The sequence below is a fragment of the Lineus longissimus genome, chromosome 2, assembly GCF_910592395.1.
Source record: "Lineus longissimus chromosome 2, tnLinLong1.2, whole genome shotgun sequence".
Classification (NCBI taxonomy): Eukaryota; Metazoa; Nemertea; class Pilidiophora; order Heteronemertea; family Lineidae; genus Lineus; species Lineus longissimus.
This window is the reverse complement of record NC_088309.1, coordinates 17,156,728-17,173,006: the sequence shown is the minus strand read 5'-3', so window position 1 is coordinate 17,173,006 and position 16,279 is coordinate 17,156,728. Positions and strand designations below refer to the sequence as shown.

The following is a 16,279-nucleotide window of genomic DNA, read 5'->3' as shown; positions in this document are numbered from 1 at the left end:
TGGGTCAGGTCAGCATCCCTGGAACCGTTACTGATTGAACACCTGGTCTTCAATTATGATGGCTTTCAGTGCGTGTCTCGTGCGACAACTACAAGTGAGTGTTATTTTAGTGTTGTCACGACAGAGCACATGTGGGAAAGGAAGGGAATGCACGGAGACTACCGATTAAGTAACAGTTATTCTGACGACTGATCAGGGGGAGGTTATCGGCGGTGAAGGATGGATACGCACAATGGTGGTGGATCGGTATGACTTTACTGGCCTTCATTTCAGTCGCTTCAGTCGAATCTTGGTTCCCCTGCAGTCGGCGCTGACTGTTACACTTCCTTCTACCCCAGGATCTCATGCTGAACATGATGCTTTCCCAGAGCAGAATGTCTACATCAGTGGATTCGAGGATACAGTGAGTTTTCTACCTGAGCAATCGTATCCATATGTGACCCCGCACATCAAACCAGGGATTAAGTCGCATTGGAAAGTACTGAGAAAACAACGATAAAAGCAATGGAATTAATAGAGAAATATGTTGAAATGCCGTTTTTCAAACAGTCATAACTTTGTAACCAAATAAGATAATGAAGTTGGGGTAGAACCAAAATGAAGCTTGAAGCCTAAGGGATTTGAAGAGATGTTTAACTCAATATGGCCAAAATGCGACTTAATCCCTGGATTGATGTGCGGGGTCACATATGCAGTCTTGTCATTTTCCACCCGAAAAAATACTTCTAATTGGAGTAGTATGCTGGAAAAATGTGTTTTCCTCAAATTCACATGATATAAGAGAAGTTGACCTTGTGAAATTGATTATCATCTATTAAGAACAGGAAAAAAGCATAACATAAATGTTCATTCTTCTAAAAGAAAGTTTGAAGGAAATGCAAATGAGAAGTTTGAATCCCAAATTTTTCAAATTATTTGATGTATACAATGGAAGGCTACTGCAAAAAATGATAATTAATTAATCAATAATTAAGTTTTTAAAAAGTGTAGATGAATGCACGTCTAAATGTCTGTAAAGTCAAGGCAAGTTGATTTAGCATTGTAGAAGATAACGGTGCCTTATGGTGTCTTGTGTTTATGATTTCAGGTAGAAATCTTGCCGTCGCTTCAGAAACCAAAGAAAATCACTATGCGAGGTAGTGATGGGAAACTCTACATCATGATGTGTAAACCCAAGGTAGGCGCTTTTTCTATTTGAAGTGGAAGGGTGCACATAACCAGGCCGAGTTCATAGCTCATATATGCAGTAGAACCTGGTAGAACTTGGGACTTACAAGTGCTGTTCTAACAGAGAGATGTCCTGATAAGAGAGGTAAAATTGAATGGAAACGACTAATTTTGGTCCAAAACTAGTGTCCTTAACCCTGAAATGGCAAACATGCTTTTACCTGCGGTTTTTAAATTTCGTGCGCAGACAATCGTAGCTCAACAGGCAACGGCTGTAACAGAATCAGTCTTATTCCAATACATTGTAAATGATCTTCTGCAGTCATTTGCATAGTGATGGGGCTATTGATGGGGGCCCTCATGGAGATAGTTCGTCTGGGGATGAAGACATGCACCCCTTCTGAGAAATCCTGGGAAATTCGGCGTTTTAAAGGTTTAAAACCTATCTCTTTGCTCGGTATAAAGTGTGAAGTGTCACTGATTACTTCAGTGGATACTTGCACTATAAACACCCTCATTATGGGCACCAGACTCACAGTCTGGTGACCATATTGATATCACTCATATTCTGGTTTCTTTCTTTCTCTTCCAATTCCACAAACATTATTGCGGGTGTTCTCCAAAACAGCTAAATAAACCAAAAATCTATCGCCCCTATACCACCAAACATAATCCCATCTATTCAATGTAGCAAAAGACTTTTCAAAATTCGGATCATTTCGATGACTTTGAAGCGTTTTTATGCTCCGATTTTCTGATTTGTTTGAAAATCTCCTAAGCGATTCAGTCAATCACTACTACTAGGCCACACCCGTTTTGGTGACATCACGTAACACGAGTTTTATTTGTTGACATCACTTAAACCCATGTTCAATCCAAGTGTTAGCATTCTCAATTAAAACAGTTAACTCGGCTTATAACTCGGCTTATAACTCGGCTTACTCGGTTCACGCATGCGCATTTGAAGCCACGGGCAGTAAATGCGGTTATCGCATCTACATTTCGTGTTGTTTTTCCTTCTCTATAAGGCACCATCCATTTAGTTCATATGCACCTAACCCTTCAATTTCTCAGTCCAGTTTTCATTCATTCAGTTCATTATGAACGGCATACCGCTTTAACCTTGGTACTTTACAGGATGACCTGCGTAAGGATTGTCGCCTGATGGAGTTCAATGGAATCGTCAACAAGTGTCTGAGGAAGGATCCGGAATCGCGACGGCGACAGCTCCACATTAGGACTTACGTAAGATGTCGTCTACTTACTGATTTTATTGACGTTTTCTTTTTCTTTGCGTTCGACTGGTCAAAACTTTACATTGTTGGTCCTCAAGAACCTGGCAGTGGGACGCAAATCTGCCTCTGTTCTCCATAGCTCTTCTTGGAAAGATGTGGACTCCCGGCCAGCTCCCCCCCCTCGGTTGGTAATCAGAGGGCATTCTTCCAGGATGTGTTCCAGCAATTTGTTTCGCTAAACCTGACACAAGATTCAAGGCTGGGTTATTGAAAGCATGTTTAAGTCACTAACTTGATAGTCTCTCTTAAGCTTGTTATAAAGTTTGACTAGGCGCTATCTCTTCAGTAAAATCCATTTAACTTTAAATGCCAGTTATAGTTAATATCGAATTCATTGCCAACTTGTTTAATGGCTTACTTGTTCTGAGCCAAGTCTTGCTTCACGCAGGATTCCCACTTGGCTAGAAGACCTTTGATCCAATTTCGAGGGAAGCAGGAGTTGACTTTGTAAATCATAGGCCCTACTGATCTAGGTACAGTAGAACCTCTCTATTAAGAACACCCTTGGGACTGACAAGTGCTGTCCTCAATAGAGAGGTGTCCTGATAATAGAGGTCAAATTTAGTGGTAATAACAAATTTGGGACCAAAAAACTAGTGTCCTTGTTATAAAATCTATGCATACCGATCATGTCCGGTGGAGAAATTGTGTAGAGCTTTGTGTAACCATTGCAGGCTGTGGTGCCCCTGAATGAGGAGTGCGGCCTAATTGAGTGGGTGTCCCACACACAAGGCTTCAGGAACATCATCATCAAAATCTACAAGGAAAGACGCATATACTGCACAGCACCAGAACTGAAGAAAATGCAACCTGCATTACAAGCTTCAGAAGAGTATGTACATTACAGTGTCTCAAACAACTTCATTACAGTGACAAGAGTAACATGTTTTTACTATAGTCCATTCATAAATGTTAATTGTCTGCATCGTTTGGGGCTCTGGAGGGCAAACTACTGGTCAGATTTCTTTGAAGTTGTTGAATGATTCCTTGACTCAAAACTGAACAGGATCTTAGGGGTTCAGTATTCTGAAGGCTGAAATTTTTTTTTTTAATTTTCAGCGAAGTCCAATGGTCATTTTGAGGGTCCCCGGATAGGCCGTTGTATTTTGTTTCTGGATATTTCTCATTCATTCTTGGCACATGAGATGATGGGCACAAAAAAATAATTACCTGAACGTTTCATCCTGATTGGTCAAGAAATAAACCGTACAGAGCAGAAAATGTCCGAATTCAATGCACTACATCAATGTACAGTAATGCATACAAAAAAATATTTCGTTACCATGGTTACTAAAATGAAAAAATCCTGTTTGGTTTTGAGGTGAAGACCAATAAAGACCAAACTTCAAAGAAATCCGACCAGTAGTTTGCCCTCCAGAGCCCTGAACGATGCGGACATAACATTTACGAATCAATGGACTATAGAGGTGTCCCAACAATTTTGGCCTACCTACTGAACAGGCTCAGCTTTGAAATTTCATTCAATTGTACATTCCTCAATCCATGCCCACAGATCGGGGGCATTTTTTGGGAATGTGCTTATGTATGTATCTGGTTGCTTCTGCAGTGGCCAAAAAATATGAAATGTTTGTTTCTGTGTGGAATATTCTGCAGTGTTTGTATAGTAGAAGTCTTTGGTTTTTTTTGCCAATTTTGGTTACTAAAAAAGTTAGCCAACATTAGTCAGTTTGAAAGCTAGTCAATGTTAGTCTGTTTGAAAGCCCAACATGCTTGACTATCGAATTCTTACCACCACGAGTTTGGCAGAAAAAATGATGGAAATATGCCATCCTTCTAGACTGAGTGTTTAGTTGGCAAAGAGTTGCAATGATGACCGTACTTCATGGTACAAACAACATGCGATTGTGGGGCACAAGTTAAAAATATTGTGGATTTGTTTCATGACATGAAGTGAACAGTCAGAAAGAAGTGAAGAGTTGACATGATGTGGTCTGCCTAAAAATGCTCTGCCATGGCCACAGTCTGGCTGGAAATCAAACCCATGACTCACATATACCAGCGGCTTTGAAAATTGGCGGTCCATCATTGGTGAAGATGATTTCTTATCCGGTAATGGATCTGTTCAATTTCGATAATACGAACGTTTCCATTTGACTTTTTCCTTTCAGAACTAAATTAAATATCTTTAATACCAAGATGTTGCCTCGACATCCTTCGGTGTTTCACGAGTGGTTCATGAGAACATTTCCCGACCCAACATCATGGTGAGTGGCAAAACAATTTATACTGATTGTAATCTCTTTTTTCTAGACGCTTTTGGGACTGATAAATGCTGTCCTTCAAGGTTCTTCATCCTATATTGAAGTATCCATCAAAATCATCATCATCATCATCATCATCATCATAATCATCATCATCATCATCATCATCACATTGCAAGTTTTATGACTGTTTTCCGGTCTTTCACTGTTCAACTAAAATAAAAGTGCGAAAAAAATAGTGCTCGCGAGGTGGTAGTTTAGTGCGCTAGGGTAATTTGGCATTCTTCCTCTCTGTAGATACTTCAATATCAACTTCTAGTCCTCGATATATATACATATTTACAAAATACAGGTGACGTCCATCAAGCATAGTGTTCAAAGATGGTGTGGCTGTCACCCCACCACCAATCCAATCACGCCAATGTGCATTTTCATGGGTTGTGAACTTGTACGAAATTACTGCTAGGCCTCCTATTCAGGTGATAAGTCTGAGCAAAATGCTCCTCTCAAAAATAAGGGTCGAAGGAATTGATACTGAATTGGAGTTATTGGTTTTCTCACAAAAACCGCCAGGGTGAAGCTAAAATGTAGACAAAAACCAAGGCATAGCCAAGGTTATGGCCAACATTTTAGCTCCACCCGAATGGTTTTAGTGAGACAATCAATACCGACAGTGAGATATCGATTTCTATTCTAAACATTCAACGAATAATGTGATTTTAAACGCTAGTTGACTACTTCCATATTTTGCACCAACCCAAGCGGTTGTTGCCTAACCATAACTGTTGAATTCAAAACAAGGTTTTGTTGGCGCATAGTTCATTTACACTGTAGACTGCGGTTCACCATAAATCCAGATGATTTAGAATAAAATTTATAAAAAATACCATCTCAAAATTACATCTTGATTGAACCATGCATCACTTAAATGATATTTGTCTACTTAGCGGGTATTTATTTCAGGTACATGGCCAGATTGTCGTACGCTCGCACTGCGGCAGTCATGAGTATGGTCGGGTACATCCTCGGTCTCGGTGACCGCCATGGGGAGAACATCCTCATGGACTCGACCAACGGTGACGTTCTCCATGTCGATTTCAACTGCTTGTTCAATCGGGTAAGAGCCTACGATTAATGTAAACCTCTTTATTTCCGCAGTGACATTCATGTGCATGCAGTAGAACCTCTCTATTATGGACACCCTCGAGACTGACGAGTGATGTCCTTAATAGAGGGGTGTCCTGATTAGAGAGGTCAAATTGAATGGAAGCAACCAATTTGGGACCAAACATAGTGTCTTTAATAGAGAGGTGGTCCTTAATAGGGAGGTTCCACTGTATTTATTTTGAGTTTTTTTAACAGAAAATTAGAATAAGCAGTCAAACGGTTTCCACATCAGAAAGTCTAGTTGTAACCAATTACTAAGTTAATAAAGCTTCAAAAGAGTATTCTCATGAACAGTTAGGAACTTGAAAAATTATGAAATTTATTCTGACTTGTTCAGATCTTTCTAATCAGCTATAAACACATGAGTAAATCTTGTCATGATATGTGTACTATTACTGTGATGTCACCGTGATAAAAAATAGGCAATTGTTTTGAGAAGTTTGAAATTTTTACCGGTTATTTATACTTTCCGATCTCTTAAAGGGTGAGACGTTTGATTGGCCAGAAGTCGTTCCGTTCCGGTTGACCCACAACATGGTGGGAGCTATGGTGAGGAACCATTTTGAAAAATCTTCAATTCAAAAAGTTACTATTAAGTTGCCACATGTTGTAAGATGAAATAAACGTATTGATGTATTCTGGGAAGTAAAATTTTGCCAAAATACTGTAAATTCGCAGCCATTTTATTTCGCAATTTTGTGAAATTGCAACTTTTGCATTATCATGATTATTTGAACTTAGCATTTTGACTCTGTAACAATAATTCAATAATATTTTCTTTTTCGAGCCATGATATTTTCAACATTATCATAAAAGTCTTCGTTCTTAGATTGAATGAATAATTGCGTAAATGAACATTAGACAAGACACCTCAAGTTTCCATTTGTTTTTCAGGGTCCAATGGGGTATGAGGGCGTGTTCCGGCAAGCTTGTGAGGTCACCATGAGAGTTATGAAAAATGAAAAGGACCCCTTGATGAGGTGTGTGAAGCATATTTCAATCAAATGTTGAAAGCTGACCTGCATGCATAAAATCTCCAGTTAGACAACCCAAACACCGTCCGCCATGTTTTTGAACAACCAACAGCCATGTTTCAAATGTCCTTAGATATGATAGAGTCATGCACTGCAGCAGATTTCTGATGTCATGGCAGTTGATGGTAAGCGTTCTCTTTTTCAGCGTGTTGAAGACGTTCATCTATGATCCGTTGGTAGAGTGGAGTAAGCAACCAAAGGGCAAATCGCCAGAGACTGGTGAAATCAAGAACGAGAAGGTAAGAACTTTTAATCACATCGGGGTACACCGTCACTGATTTTTTCCCATGGGGCCGTCAGTGGACTTTAGTGCACGTCACAGTTTGGCCAGCAAGGTCACTTTTATTTCTCATCTGATAACTTTTGGGCAGCACCCTGCTGATCATAGACAATATCAAGCGGAAGTAATGTAGGAGGGAGGTTCTTTGGAAGTAATGGAGGTGGGAGGTTCTTTGGAAGTAATGGAGGCAGGAGGTTCCTTGGAAGTAATGGAGGCGGGAGGTTCCTTGGAAGTAATGGAGGAGGGAGGTTCCTTGGAAGTAATGGAGGAGGGAGGTTCCTTGGAAGTAATGGAGGAGGGAGGTTCTTTGGAAGTAACAGAGGCGGGAGGTTCTTTGGAAAGAGGTAGCAAGGTCACAAATAACTTCCCCAAAATGATTAGCATTCTATGATGTAACTATTTATAGATCGCAAGGTCAAATGAATAATATATTGATGACGTTTTAGTCTCGTGACAGTCGGACATCGGCACTAATTTCTACGCATTTGAGTTTATTTCAAAGTCAGTTATCTTTGACCCTGACATGTGCCAGATTGAATCTAACTAACCTAGTCAGAAAGCCTTAATCCATTACGAAACCGCGTGTTTGTCCATCATTGCCTGTAATTCAGCAATGGGGAAGTAGAGAGCAGCAGCTGCAATGACGTCAGAACCCCGGAATGCTATTGATATGAACTCAAATTCTGGTTGCGACATGTTGAATTTGTGCTATTTTAGCAGAGGGGGACGCAAAGGGGAACACAGAGGGGAACAGGCTCATGATGCTCTATATCTTTTTGCAGCCAGTTTAATGATTCTCTATATCTTTGTGCATGCAGGCTTATGATGTTCTATATCATATCCATCAAGGTTAATGATGCTCTATATCTTTTGCGGCTGGTTTAATGATGCTCTATATCATTTTGCAGCCAGCTTAATGATGCTCTGTATCTTTTTGCAACCAGTTAATGATGCTCTATATCATTTTGTGGGCAGTTTAATGATGCTCTATATCATTTTAAGCCAGCTTAATGATGCTCTATATCTTTTTTGAGGCCAACTAAATGATGCGCTATATCTTTTTTCCAGCCAGCTTAAATGATGCTCTATATCTTTTTCCAGCCAGCTTAAATGATGCTCTATATCTTTTTGCTGCCAGCTTGATGATGCTCTATATCTTTGCTAATGATGTTCCATATCTATCTTTTTGCACTTGCAGGCACAGCACCACGTTCAGGCTATAGAGTCACGATTAGAGGGCATCATCAAAGTTGGCATGAGAAGGGGTCGAAACATGCTTCCTCTTTCAGTTGAGGGCCACGTCAATCATGTCATTCAGGTAAAACTACTTTTAAACCGTCTCCTGGGGTATAGTGAATATTGGACATGTTAGAGCGCATTTAGCATTTTTAGGTGTCATATCAGTGGTTTGAAGTCCTCTCTATATGAGTAATGCAGCGGTCAATGTAAACCCTGACACCCCCCTGGTGTAGCGTCGATGTCTGAGCGAAGGATTTTTTTTCAAACGACGATGTCATGGCGATAAGCTTAAAAGATGTTGGTGAAAAATCGTCGACAGCCTGGACATTAGGAGAATTAGCTTTGTCGAATGCGTGGCGCATGGCTTTTTCCTTGGTGGCGAACGTCTGGCGATCAGGAATCTTGCCCGGCCAACGACGGCGTATCACCATCAGATCACCACATTATCATAATATCACTATTATAGGCAAGATGGCGGGGATGGCCACAATCTTGACACTAGAGGCGCTGATTTCGTTCCTTACAACGCCTAATAGGCAATAAACAGTTTATACAAAATATCAGAGTGTTGTCCTAGGTATTATCATATACTCAAAATCCGTGAACCTGGCCTTTAAATGACGAATTGCCCGACAGCAAATGCATTCCAAGTGAGTTTGACCACCCGGGCCTTTGAGGTAGATGCCATGAGAGTCAAGTTTTCTCAGACGCACAAGTGCGTTTAAAGTGAGCGGGAAGTCCGAAATTGAGCTGGAGGATCTGGGGGTGTGATCTGCTTCGGTATCACACCCTGTATCGTACAATGTGTTGATCTGGATTTCGTCTGTTGGATGACGTCACAAATTTCCCGATAAGCGTCGCCCGCCAGGCATCGACGAAGTTGTGTCACCAGTGGAACAACGTCATGTTTCATGATGTGATGTCATGGTGGCCGGCAGCGGGCAATTTTTCACAGATTTTGAGCCCTGAATTGCCTTTTTTGGCGAACATCTTGGTATATGATAATCATAAAAGAACTCTCGTGTGATTTGTGTCAGTGCGCAGAACACACTTGTGATGGTCTGTGATTTTTCAGGCCGAAGACCATCACTCGCGTGTTCTGGGCACTCACAAATCCCACTCGAGTTGTTTTATTATTGTCTCCTTTCGAAGAGTGACGTTGACAAAAAAATTAGTTGGGGCAATATGATTGTTTTTATTGTTGTTCTCTTTAACACATTCTTTTTTTTTCTGTTTTTATTAATATGGTGATATCCTGACGTACGTCTGTCTTCTCAATGGTGAAGAACAGTCGAAGCCCTGACCTGTGCAACGAACCTAGGGTGGTGAAGTTCTGGTGCATGTCCGCACCACCCTGAGTGCTAAAGGGTCGATCCCTGGGCGCATTGAAATTTCAAAAATGGTGATAAAGTGTCGAACGCCTGACCAGGGGGGTGTCAGGGTTTACATTGACCGCTGCATAAGTGCAAGTATGGATTAATATCAGTGGTTTGAAATCATCTGTGTATGAGTGGGTGTCATATGAGTGGTTTGAAATCATCTCTGTACGAGTGGGTGTCATATGAGTGGTTTGAAATCATCTCTGTACGAGTGGGTGTCATATAAGTGGTTTGAAATCATCTCTGTACGAGTGGGTGTCATATGAGTGGTTTGAAATCATCTCTGTATGAGTGGGTGTCATATGAGTGGTTTGAAATCATCTCTGTACGAGTGGGTGTCATATCAGTGTTTGAAATCATCTCTGTGCAAGAGGGTGTCATATCAGTGGTTTGAAATCATCTCTGTGAAAGAGGGTGTCATATCAGTGGTTTGAAATCATCTCTGTATGAGTGGGTGTCATATGAGTGGTTTGAAATCATCTCTGTACGAGTGGGTGTCATATGAGTGGTTTGAAATCATCTCTGTATGAGTGGGTGTCATATGAGTGGTTTGAAATCATCTCTGTATGAGTTGGTGTCATATGAGTGGTTTGAAATCATCTCTGTACGAGTGGGTGTCATATGAGTGGTTTGAAATCATCTCTGTACGAGTGGGTGTCATATGAGTGGTTTGAAATCATCTCTGTATGAGTGGGTGTCATATGAGTGGTTTGAAATCATCTCTGTATGAGTTGGTGTCATATGAGTGGTTTGAAATCATCTCTGTACGAGTGGGTGTCATATGAGTGGTTTGAAATCATCTCTGTATGAGTGGGTGTCATATGAGTGGTTTGAAATCATCTCTGTATGAGTGGGTGTCATATCAGTGGTTTGAAATCATCTCTGTACGAGTGGGTGTCATATGAGTGGTTTGAAATCATCTCTGTACGAGTGGGTGTCATATGAGTGGTTTGAAATCATCTCTGTATGAGTGGGTGTCATATGAGTGGTTTGAAATCATCTCTGTATGAGTGGGTGTCATATCAGTGGTTTGAAATCATCTCTGTATGAGTGGGTGTCATATAAGTGGTTTGAAATCATCTCTGTACGAGTGGGTGTCATATGAGTGGTTTGAAATCATCTCTGTACGAGTGGGTGTCATATCAGTGTTTGAAATCATCTCTGTGCAAGAGGGTATCATATCAGTGGTTTGAAATCACCTCTGTGCAAGAAGGTGTCATATCAGTGGTTTGAAATCATCTCTGTGCAAGAGGGTGTCATATCAGTGGTTTGAAATCATCTCTGTGCAAGAGGGTGTCATATCAGTGGTTTGAAATCATCTCTGTACGAGTGGGTGTCATATCAGTGGTTTGAAATCATCTCTGTATGAGTGGGTGTCATATGAGTGGTTTGAAATCATCTCTGTATGAGACAATGGAATGTAGTCAGTTATGAACTGATAACTAGAGAATTCAAAGAAGAAGAAAAGATTACTTTACGTCTGATCTCTATGTTTTTCAGGAGGCGACCAACCCAAAGAACCTTAGTAAAATGTACGTTGGCTGGGCTGCCTATCTATGAGTTGGTAGGACCATGGAAGAAAGAGGTACTGAAGCATGGATGCAGCCTAATAATGAGCCGTTGGAGGTGAAAAGATCATGATTCTTGTAGTTTCTGATTTGTGATTTGCGGTGCCAAACCCACTTTGCCGACAATGGACGTATCTAAAATGTCTTGTAAAGCTACCAAAACAACAGCTTATCTTTGAGACGCTGGGATGATAGTGGATAAAAAAGTTGTGAGGAATGATGGCTGTTGCTTCCTATTGTGCTATCAGTGAAGCCAAAACCTCAATTGGTGAGGATACCAAAAGACTTCTTGTACCGTACCGGTATGTAAAGCTGTCATTCAGAGGACTGGGGCACGGAGAGACTAGCCTCGGGGATAAACAGGGGATTAACCCTTTGCCTACGTAATGCGTACCCTGTACGCAGTAATTTGCTATCCCAGGACACGTCACTCATACTGGGTACGCCTCAAAAAAATTGCGTTTTAAGTGAATGCATAGTACTGCCATCTGCTAACAACTTTTGTAACTACTCTAATAATTGATAATAAAGCTGTCAAAGTTTACAATGTGCCAGTTTTTCGTGCGGAGAACACATTGGATGTTTAGAGTTTGACCTGCACCTGCAGTATGAAACATGAAAGACATTTAGGCACCGTTTCCACAAAATTTATACATCTATGGATTATTTCTGCTGGCTGTAAAGATGATTACTTTTCAATAAACCTGTTATAAAAAGAGTTGTCAATTGTCTGTGAATATCTCACATTTTCTGACTAAGACTTGCGTGAAAAGTGTTGCAGTTCTCAGGCAGTTTGGGCCTTCAAGCCCAGAGGTTCTAACACTTTCCCTGCGAAATGACGTTCATTAGATGTCATTAGTTCTTTGGAGCAGTCTGTCGCATGACTATTTGAAATGTCAAGCCTTGAAAGCCAATTGAACATTAAACCATGTTAAATAGTCATTCTTAGGTGTGACGAACAACATCTGTTGTAAGGAGTGCTGATAACACTGGTGTCTACTCTTGATATCAATAGCAACTAGAAAACAAATTATGTGGAGGGTTTATCTGATCAAAAACGATTGATGGAGTGATTCGACAATTTCATGTTTGTGGCGAGGATCATGATGTGAATGCCATTTTCTTCTCGGCTGATTGCTTAATAAATTGACAGGGCATGCAGTTCAAAATTGGCGTTATGGGAGCAAAGATCAGTTTACACATTTGAAGCACAAGTGCAAGGCATGCCGGCATGAGACCTTTTTGAACATGATATATGGGTGTTGCAGGGCTGCTGATCCAGGGAGGGGGAAATTGTTGGAAGTTGCTACTGTAGGATTTCTAGCCCTTTAAAGAATTGACAAAGCTACATAATCCTCTCTGTCACCTTATGACTTTGTATGCATATTACCACTGGTATTACCAGAATGTACTGGCTGGTGCACTACAAGGACCTCTCTCTCTCTCCGCGGAGCTGCATGAGGGGATGATAGGATCCCTGTGCTCGGCCACCTTTTTATATTGGGCCAGGGCCGTCATCAATCCATGTCACAACCATAGTATTCCTTTACGTGAAATACAGGGCACTGAGACGATGCCTGTCTTTAATAATGACATCAATCCATGTCACAACCATGGTATTCCTCAACGTGAAACACAGGGCACTGAAAAAGGTCTGTCTTTAACTATGACATCAATCCATCTCACAACCGTGGTATTGCTCAACGTGAAATACATGTCACAATCATGGTATTCCAAAACGTGAAATATGGGGCACTGAGACAAAGCCTGTCTTTAACAATGACATCAATCCGTGTCACAACCATGGTATTCCTCAAAGTGAAATACAGGACACTAAGACAAGGCCTGTCTTGAACAATGACATCAATCCATGTCACAACCATGGTATTCCTCGATGTGAAATACAGGATACTGAGACAAGGCCAGTCTTTAATAATGACATCAATCCATGTCACAACCATGGTATTCCTCGATGTGAAATACAGGATACTGAGACAAGGCCAGTCTTTAATAATGACATCAATCCATGTCACAACCATGGTATTCCTCGATGTGAAATACAGGATACTGAGACAAGGCCAGTCTTTAATAATGACATCAATCCATGTCACAACCATGGTATTCCTCAATGTGAAATACAGGATACTGAGACAAGGCCAGTCTTTAATAATGACATCAATCCATGTCACAACCATGGTATTCCTCAATGTGAAATACAGGATACTGAGACAAGGCCAGTCTTTAACAATGACATCAATCCATGTCACAACCATGGTATTCCTCAATGTGAAATACAGGATACTGAGACAAGACCTGTCTTTAACAATGACATCAATCCATGTCACAACCATGGTATTCCTCGATGTGAAATACAGGATACTGAGACAAGGCCAGTCTTTAATAATGACATCAATCCATGTCACAACCATGGTATTCCTCAATGTGAAATACAGGATACTGAGACAAGGCCAGTCTTTAACAATGACATCAATCCATGTCACAACCATGGTATTCCTCAATGTGAAATACAGGATACTGAGACAAGACCTGTCTTTAACAATGACATCAATCCATGTCACAACCATGGTATTCCTCGATGTGAAATACAGGATACTGAGACAAAGCCTGTCTTTAACAATGACATCAATCCGTGTCACAACCATGGTATTCCTCAAAGTGAAATACAGGACACTAAGACAAGGCCTGTCTTGAACAATGACATCAATCCATGTCACAACCATGGTATTCCTCGATGTGAAATACAGGATACTGAGACAAGGCCAGTCTTTAATAATGACATCAATCCATGTCACAACCATGGTATTCCTCGATGTGAAATACAGGATACTGAGACAAGGCCAGTCTTTAATAATGACATCAATCCATGTCACAACCATGGTATTCCTCAATGTGAAATACAGGATACTGAGACAAGGCCAGTCTTTAATAATGACATCAATCCATGTCACAACCATGGTATTCCTCAATGTGAAATACAGGATACTGAGACAAGGCCAGTCTTTAACAATGACATCAATCCATGTCACAACCATGGTATTCCTCAATGTGAAATACAGGATACTGAGACAAGACCTGTCTTTAACAATGACATCAATCCATGTCACAACCATAGTATTCCTCGATGTGAAATACAGGATACTGAGACAAGGCCAGTCTTTAACAATGACATCAATCCATGTCACAACCATGGTATTCCTCAATGTGAAATACAGGATACTGAGACAAGGCCAGTCTTTAATAATGACATCAATCCATGTCACAACCATGGTATTCCTCGATGTGAAATACAGGATACTGAGACAAGGCCAGTCTTTAATAATGACATCAATCCATGTCACAACCATGGTATTCCTCGATGTGAAATACAGGATACTGAGACAAGGCCAGTCTTTAATAATGACATCAATCCATGTCACAACCATGGTATTCCTCAATGTGAAATACAGGATACTGAGACAAGGCCAGTCTTTAATAATGACATCAATCCATGTCACAACCATGGTATTCCTCAATGTGAAATACAGGATACTGAGACAAGGCCAGTCTTTAACAATGAATATGAATATTTATTCGACCAACAAAATTTACAAGGTGCATTAATGAAATACATGATATTGATTGTGGTCGGGAGCAGAACAAGACCAGATTGGCCGCTTAATGCCTGCTCCCTTATGAATTACATGTAGTACAATGTTAATTATTATATACAGGATTTACAATTTAATTTACAAGACAGTTCTATTTTACAGTGAAGGAGTGAGTAATAACAGTTATAAGACGAAAAAAGTTTAACGAATGTCGCAAACATAGCAGTTGCGAATTTGGCACTTTTTATTATAGGAACCCAAAATTTCATTTTTGTAGTATGTTGAAAAGGATTTTAAGCTAAAATTTGAGTGGAGTTTGTTTAGAGTTTGTTTTGAGAGAGAATTATATAATTTAGTTAAACTGTATCGTGGTGTCATTTTGGCATATTCGTGTCTTACATTTGGTATTTTAAATTTATCATTAATTCTTGTGGGATAGTTATGAACATCACTGTTAAATGAGAAAAGATTGTGCATGAAGTACACTGGTAAATCCTTTTTTAAAAATCTATAGAGAAATTTTATTTCAATTAATTTGTGTAAGTCCGGTAGTTTGAGTAGTTTCAGCTTTATGAATAAAGGGTCAGTGTGACTAATAGGATGACTGAGAGTAATGGCACGAATAGCTTTCTTTTGTAATTTTAAAATTTCGTTGTGATCATAGCCCCAAGATAATATTTGATAGTTGAGATGAGCAGAGATAAGAGAGTGGTAAATCGTTATTAGAATTTTCTGTGGAATAAAATGTTTTAAGTAATTGATAATGCCGGTTGCCCTTGATATTTTTTTTGAAATATGATTTATATGTGAAGTCCAAGTAAGATCCTTATTTATAAGTAATCCAAGGAAGTTAAACGATTCAACACATTCGAGTTTCGTGCCTTCAATTTGTAAATCTAGGATGCCATTAAAAATTTTGTGTGTTCGTTCAAAGATCATAAATTTAGTTTTTGAGATATTTAAAGATAATTTATTTGCTTTTAACCAGTTTGCTATGTTTAATAGCTCGGTGTTTAATATGTGGTTTACCTTGGTAGAGAAAGAATGTAATTCGCTAAGTGAAGTTGTATCGTCCGCAAACATTATAAAATTGAAGAATTTACTTGCTTTGTTTAGATCATTGATGTAAATGGTAAAAAGGAGAGGCCCTAAGATCGACCCTTGGGGTACACCCGTTTTAATGACAGCATGGTCGGAGGTGTAACCAGAGAAATCAACATATTGACGTCTGTTGGATATATAAGTTTTCATGAGATTTAGAGCAGAGTCAGTAAGACCGTAAAGGCTAAGTTTATGTAATAAGATATTATGATCCAATGT

At 39.9% G+C, this 16,279-nt stretch overlaps 1 protein-coding gene across 1 annotated transcript in view; it reads left to right on the top strand.

The window, feature by feature from the left end:
• LOC135482687 (serine/threonine-protein kinase ATR-like) overlaps nucleotides 1–12,055 on the top strand; it is a 66,337-nt gene extending 54,282 nt beyond the window's left edge. Inside the window, exons 54-64 of the mRNA XM_064762944.1 lie at nucleotides 274–403; nucleotides 1,088–1,177; nucleotides 2,305–2,412; nucleotides 3,137–3,294; nucleotides 4,592–4,687; nucleotides 5,648–5,801; nucleotides 6,335–6,400; nucleotides 6,746–6,831; nucleotides 7,031–7,124; nucleotides 8,364–8,483; nucleotides 11,284–12,055. Coding sequence (XP_064619014.1) covers nucleotides 274–403; nucleotides 1,088–1,177; nucleotides 2,305–2,412; nucleotides 3,137–3,294; nucleotides 4,592–4,687; nucleotides 5,648–5,801; nucleotides 6,335–6,400; nucleotides 6,746–6,831; nucleotides 7,031–7,124; nucleotides 8,364–8,483; nucleotides 11,284–11,343 — 1,162 coding nt within the window. The 3' untranslated portion in view covers nucleotides 11,344–12,055. The remainder of the gene's footprint in view (nucleotides 1–273; nucleotides 404–1,087; nucleotides 1,178–2,304; nucleotides 2,413–3,136; nucleotides 3,295–4,591; nucleotides 4,688–5,647; nucleotides 5,802–6,334; nucleotides 6,401–6,745; nucleotides 6,832–7,030; nucleotides 7,125–8,363; nucleotides 8,484–11,283) is intronic.
• Nucleotides 12,056–16,279: the final 4,224 nt, after the last annotated feature.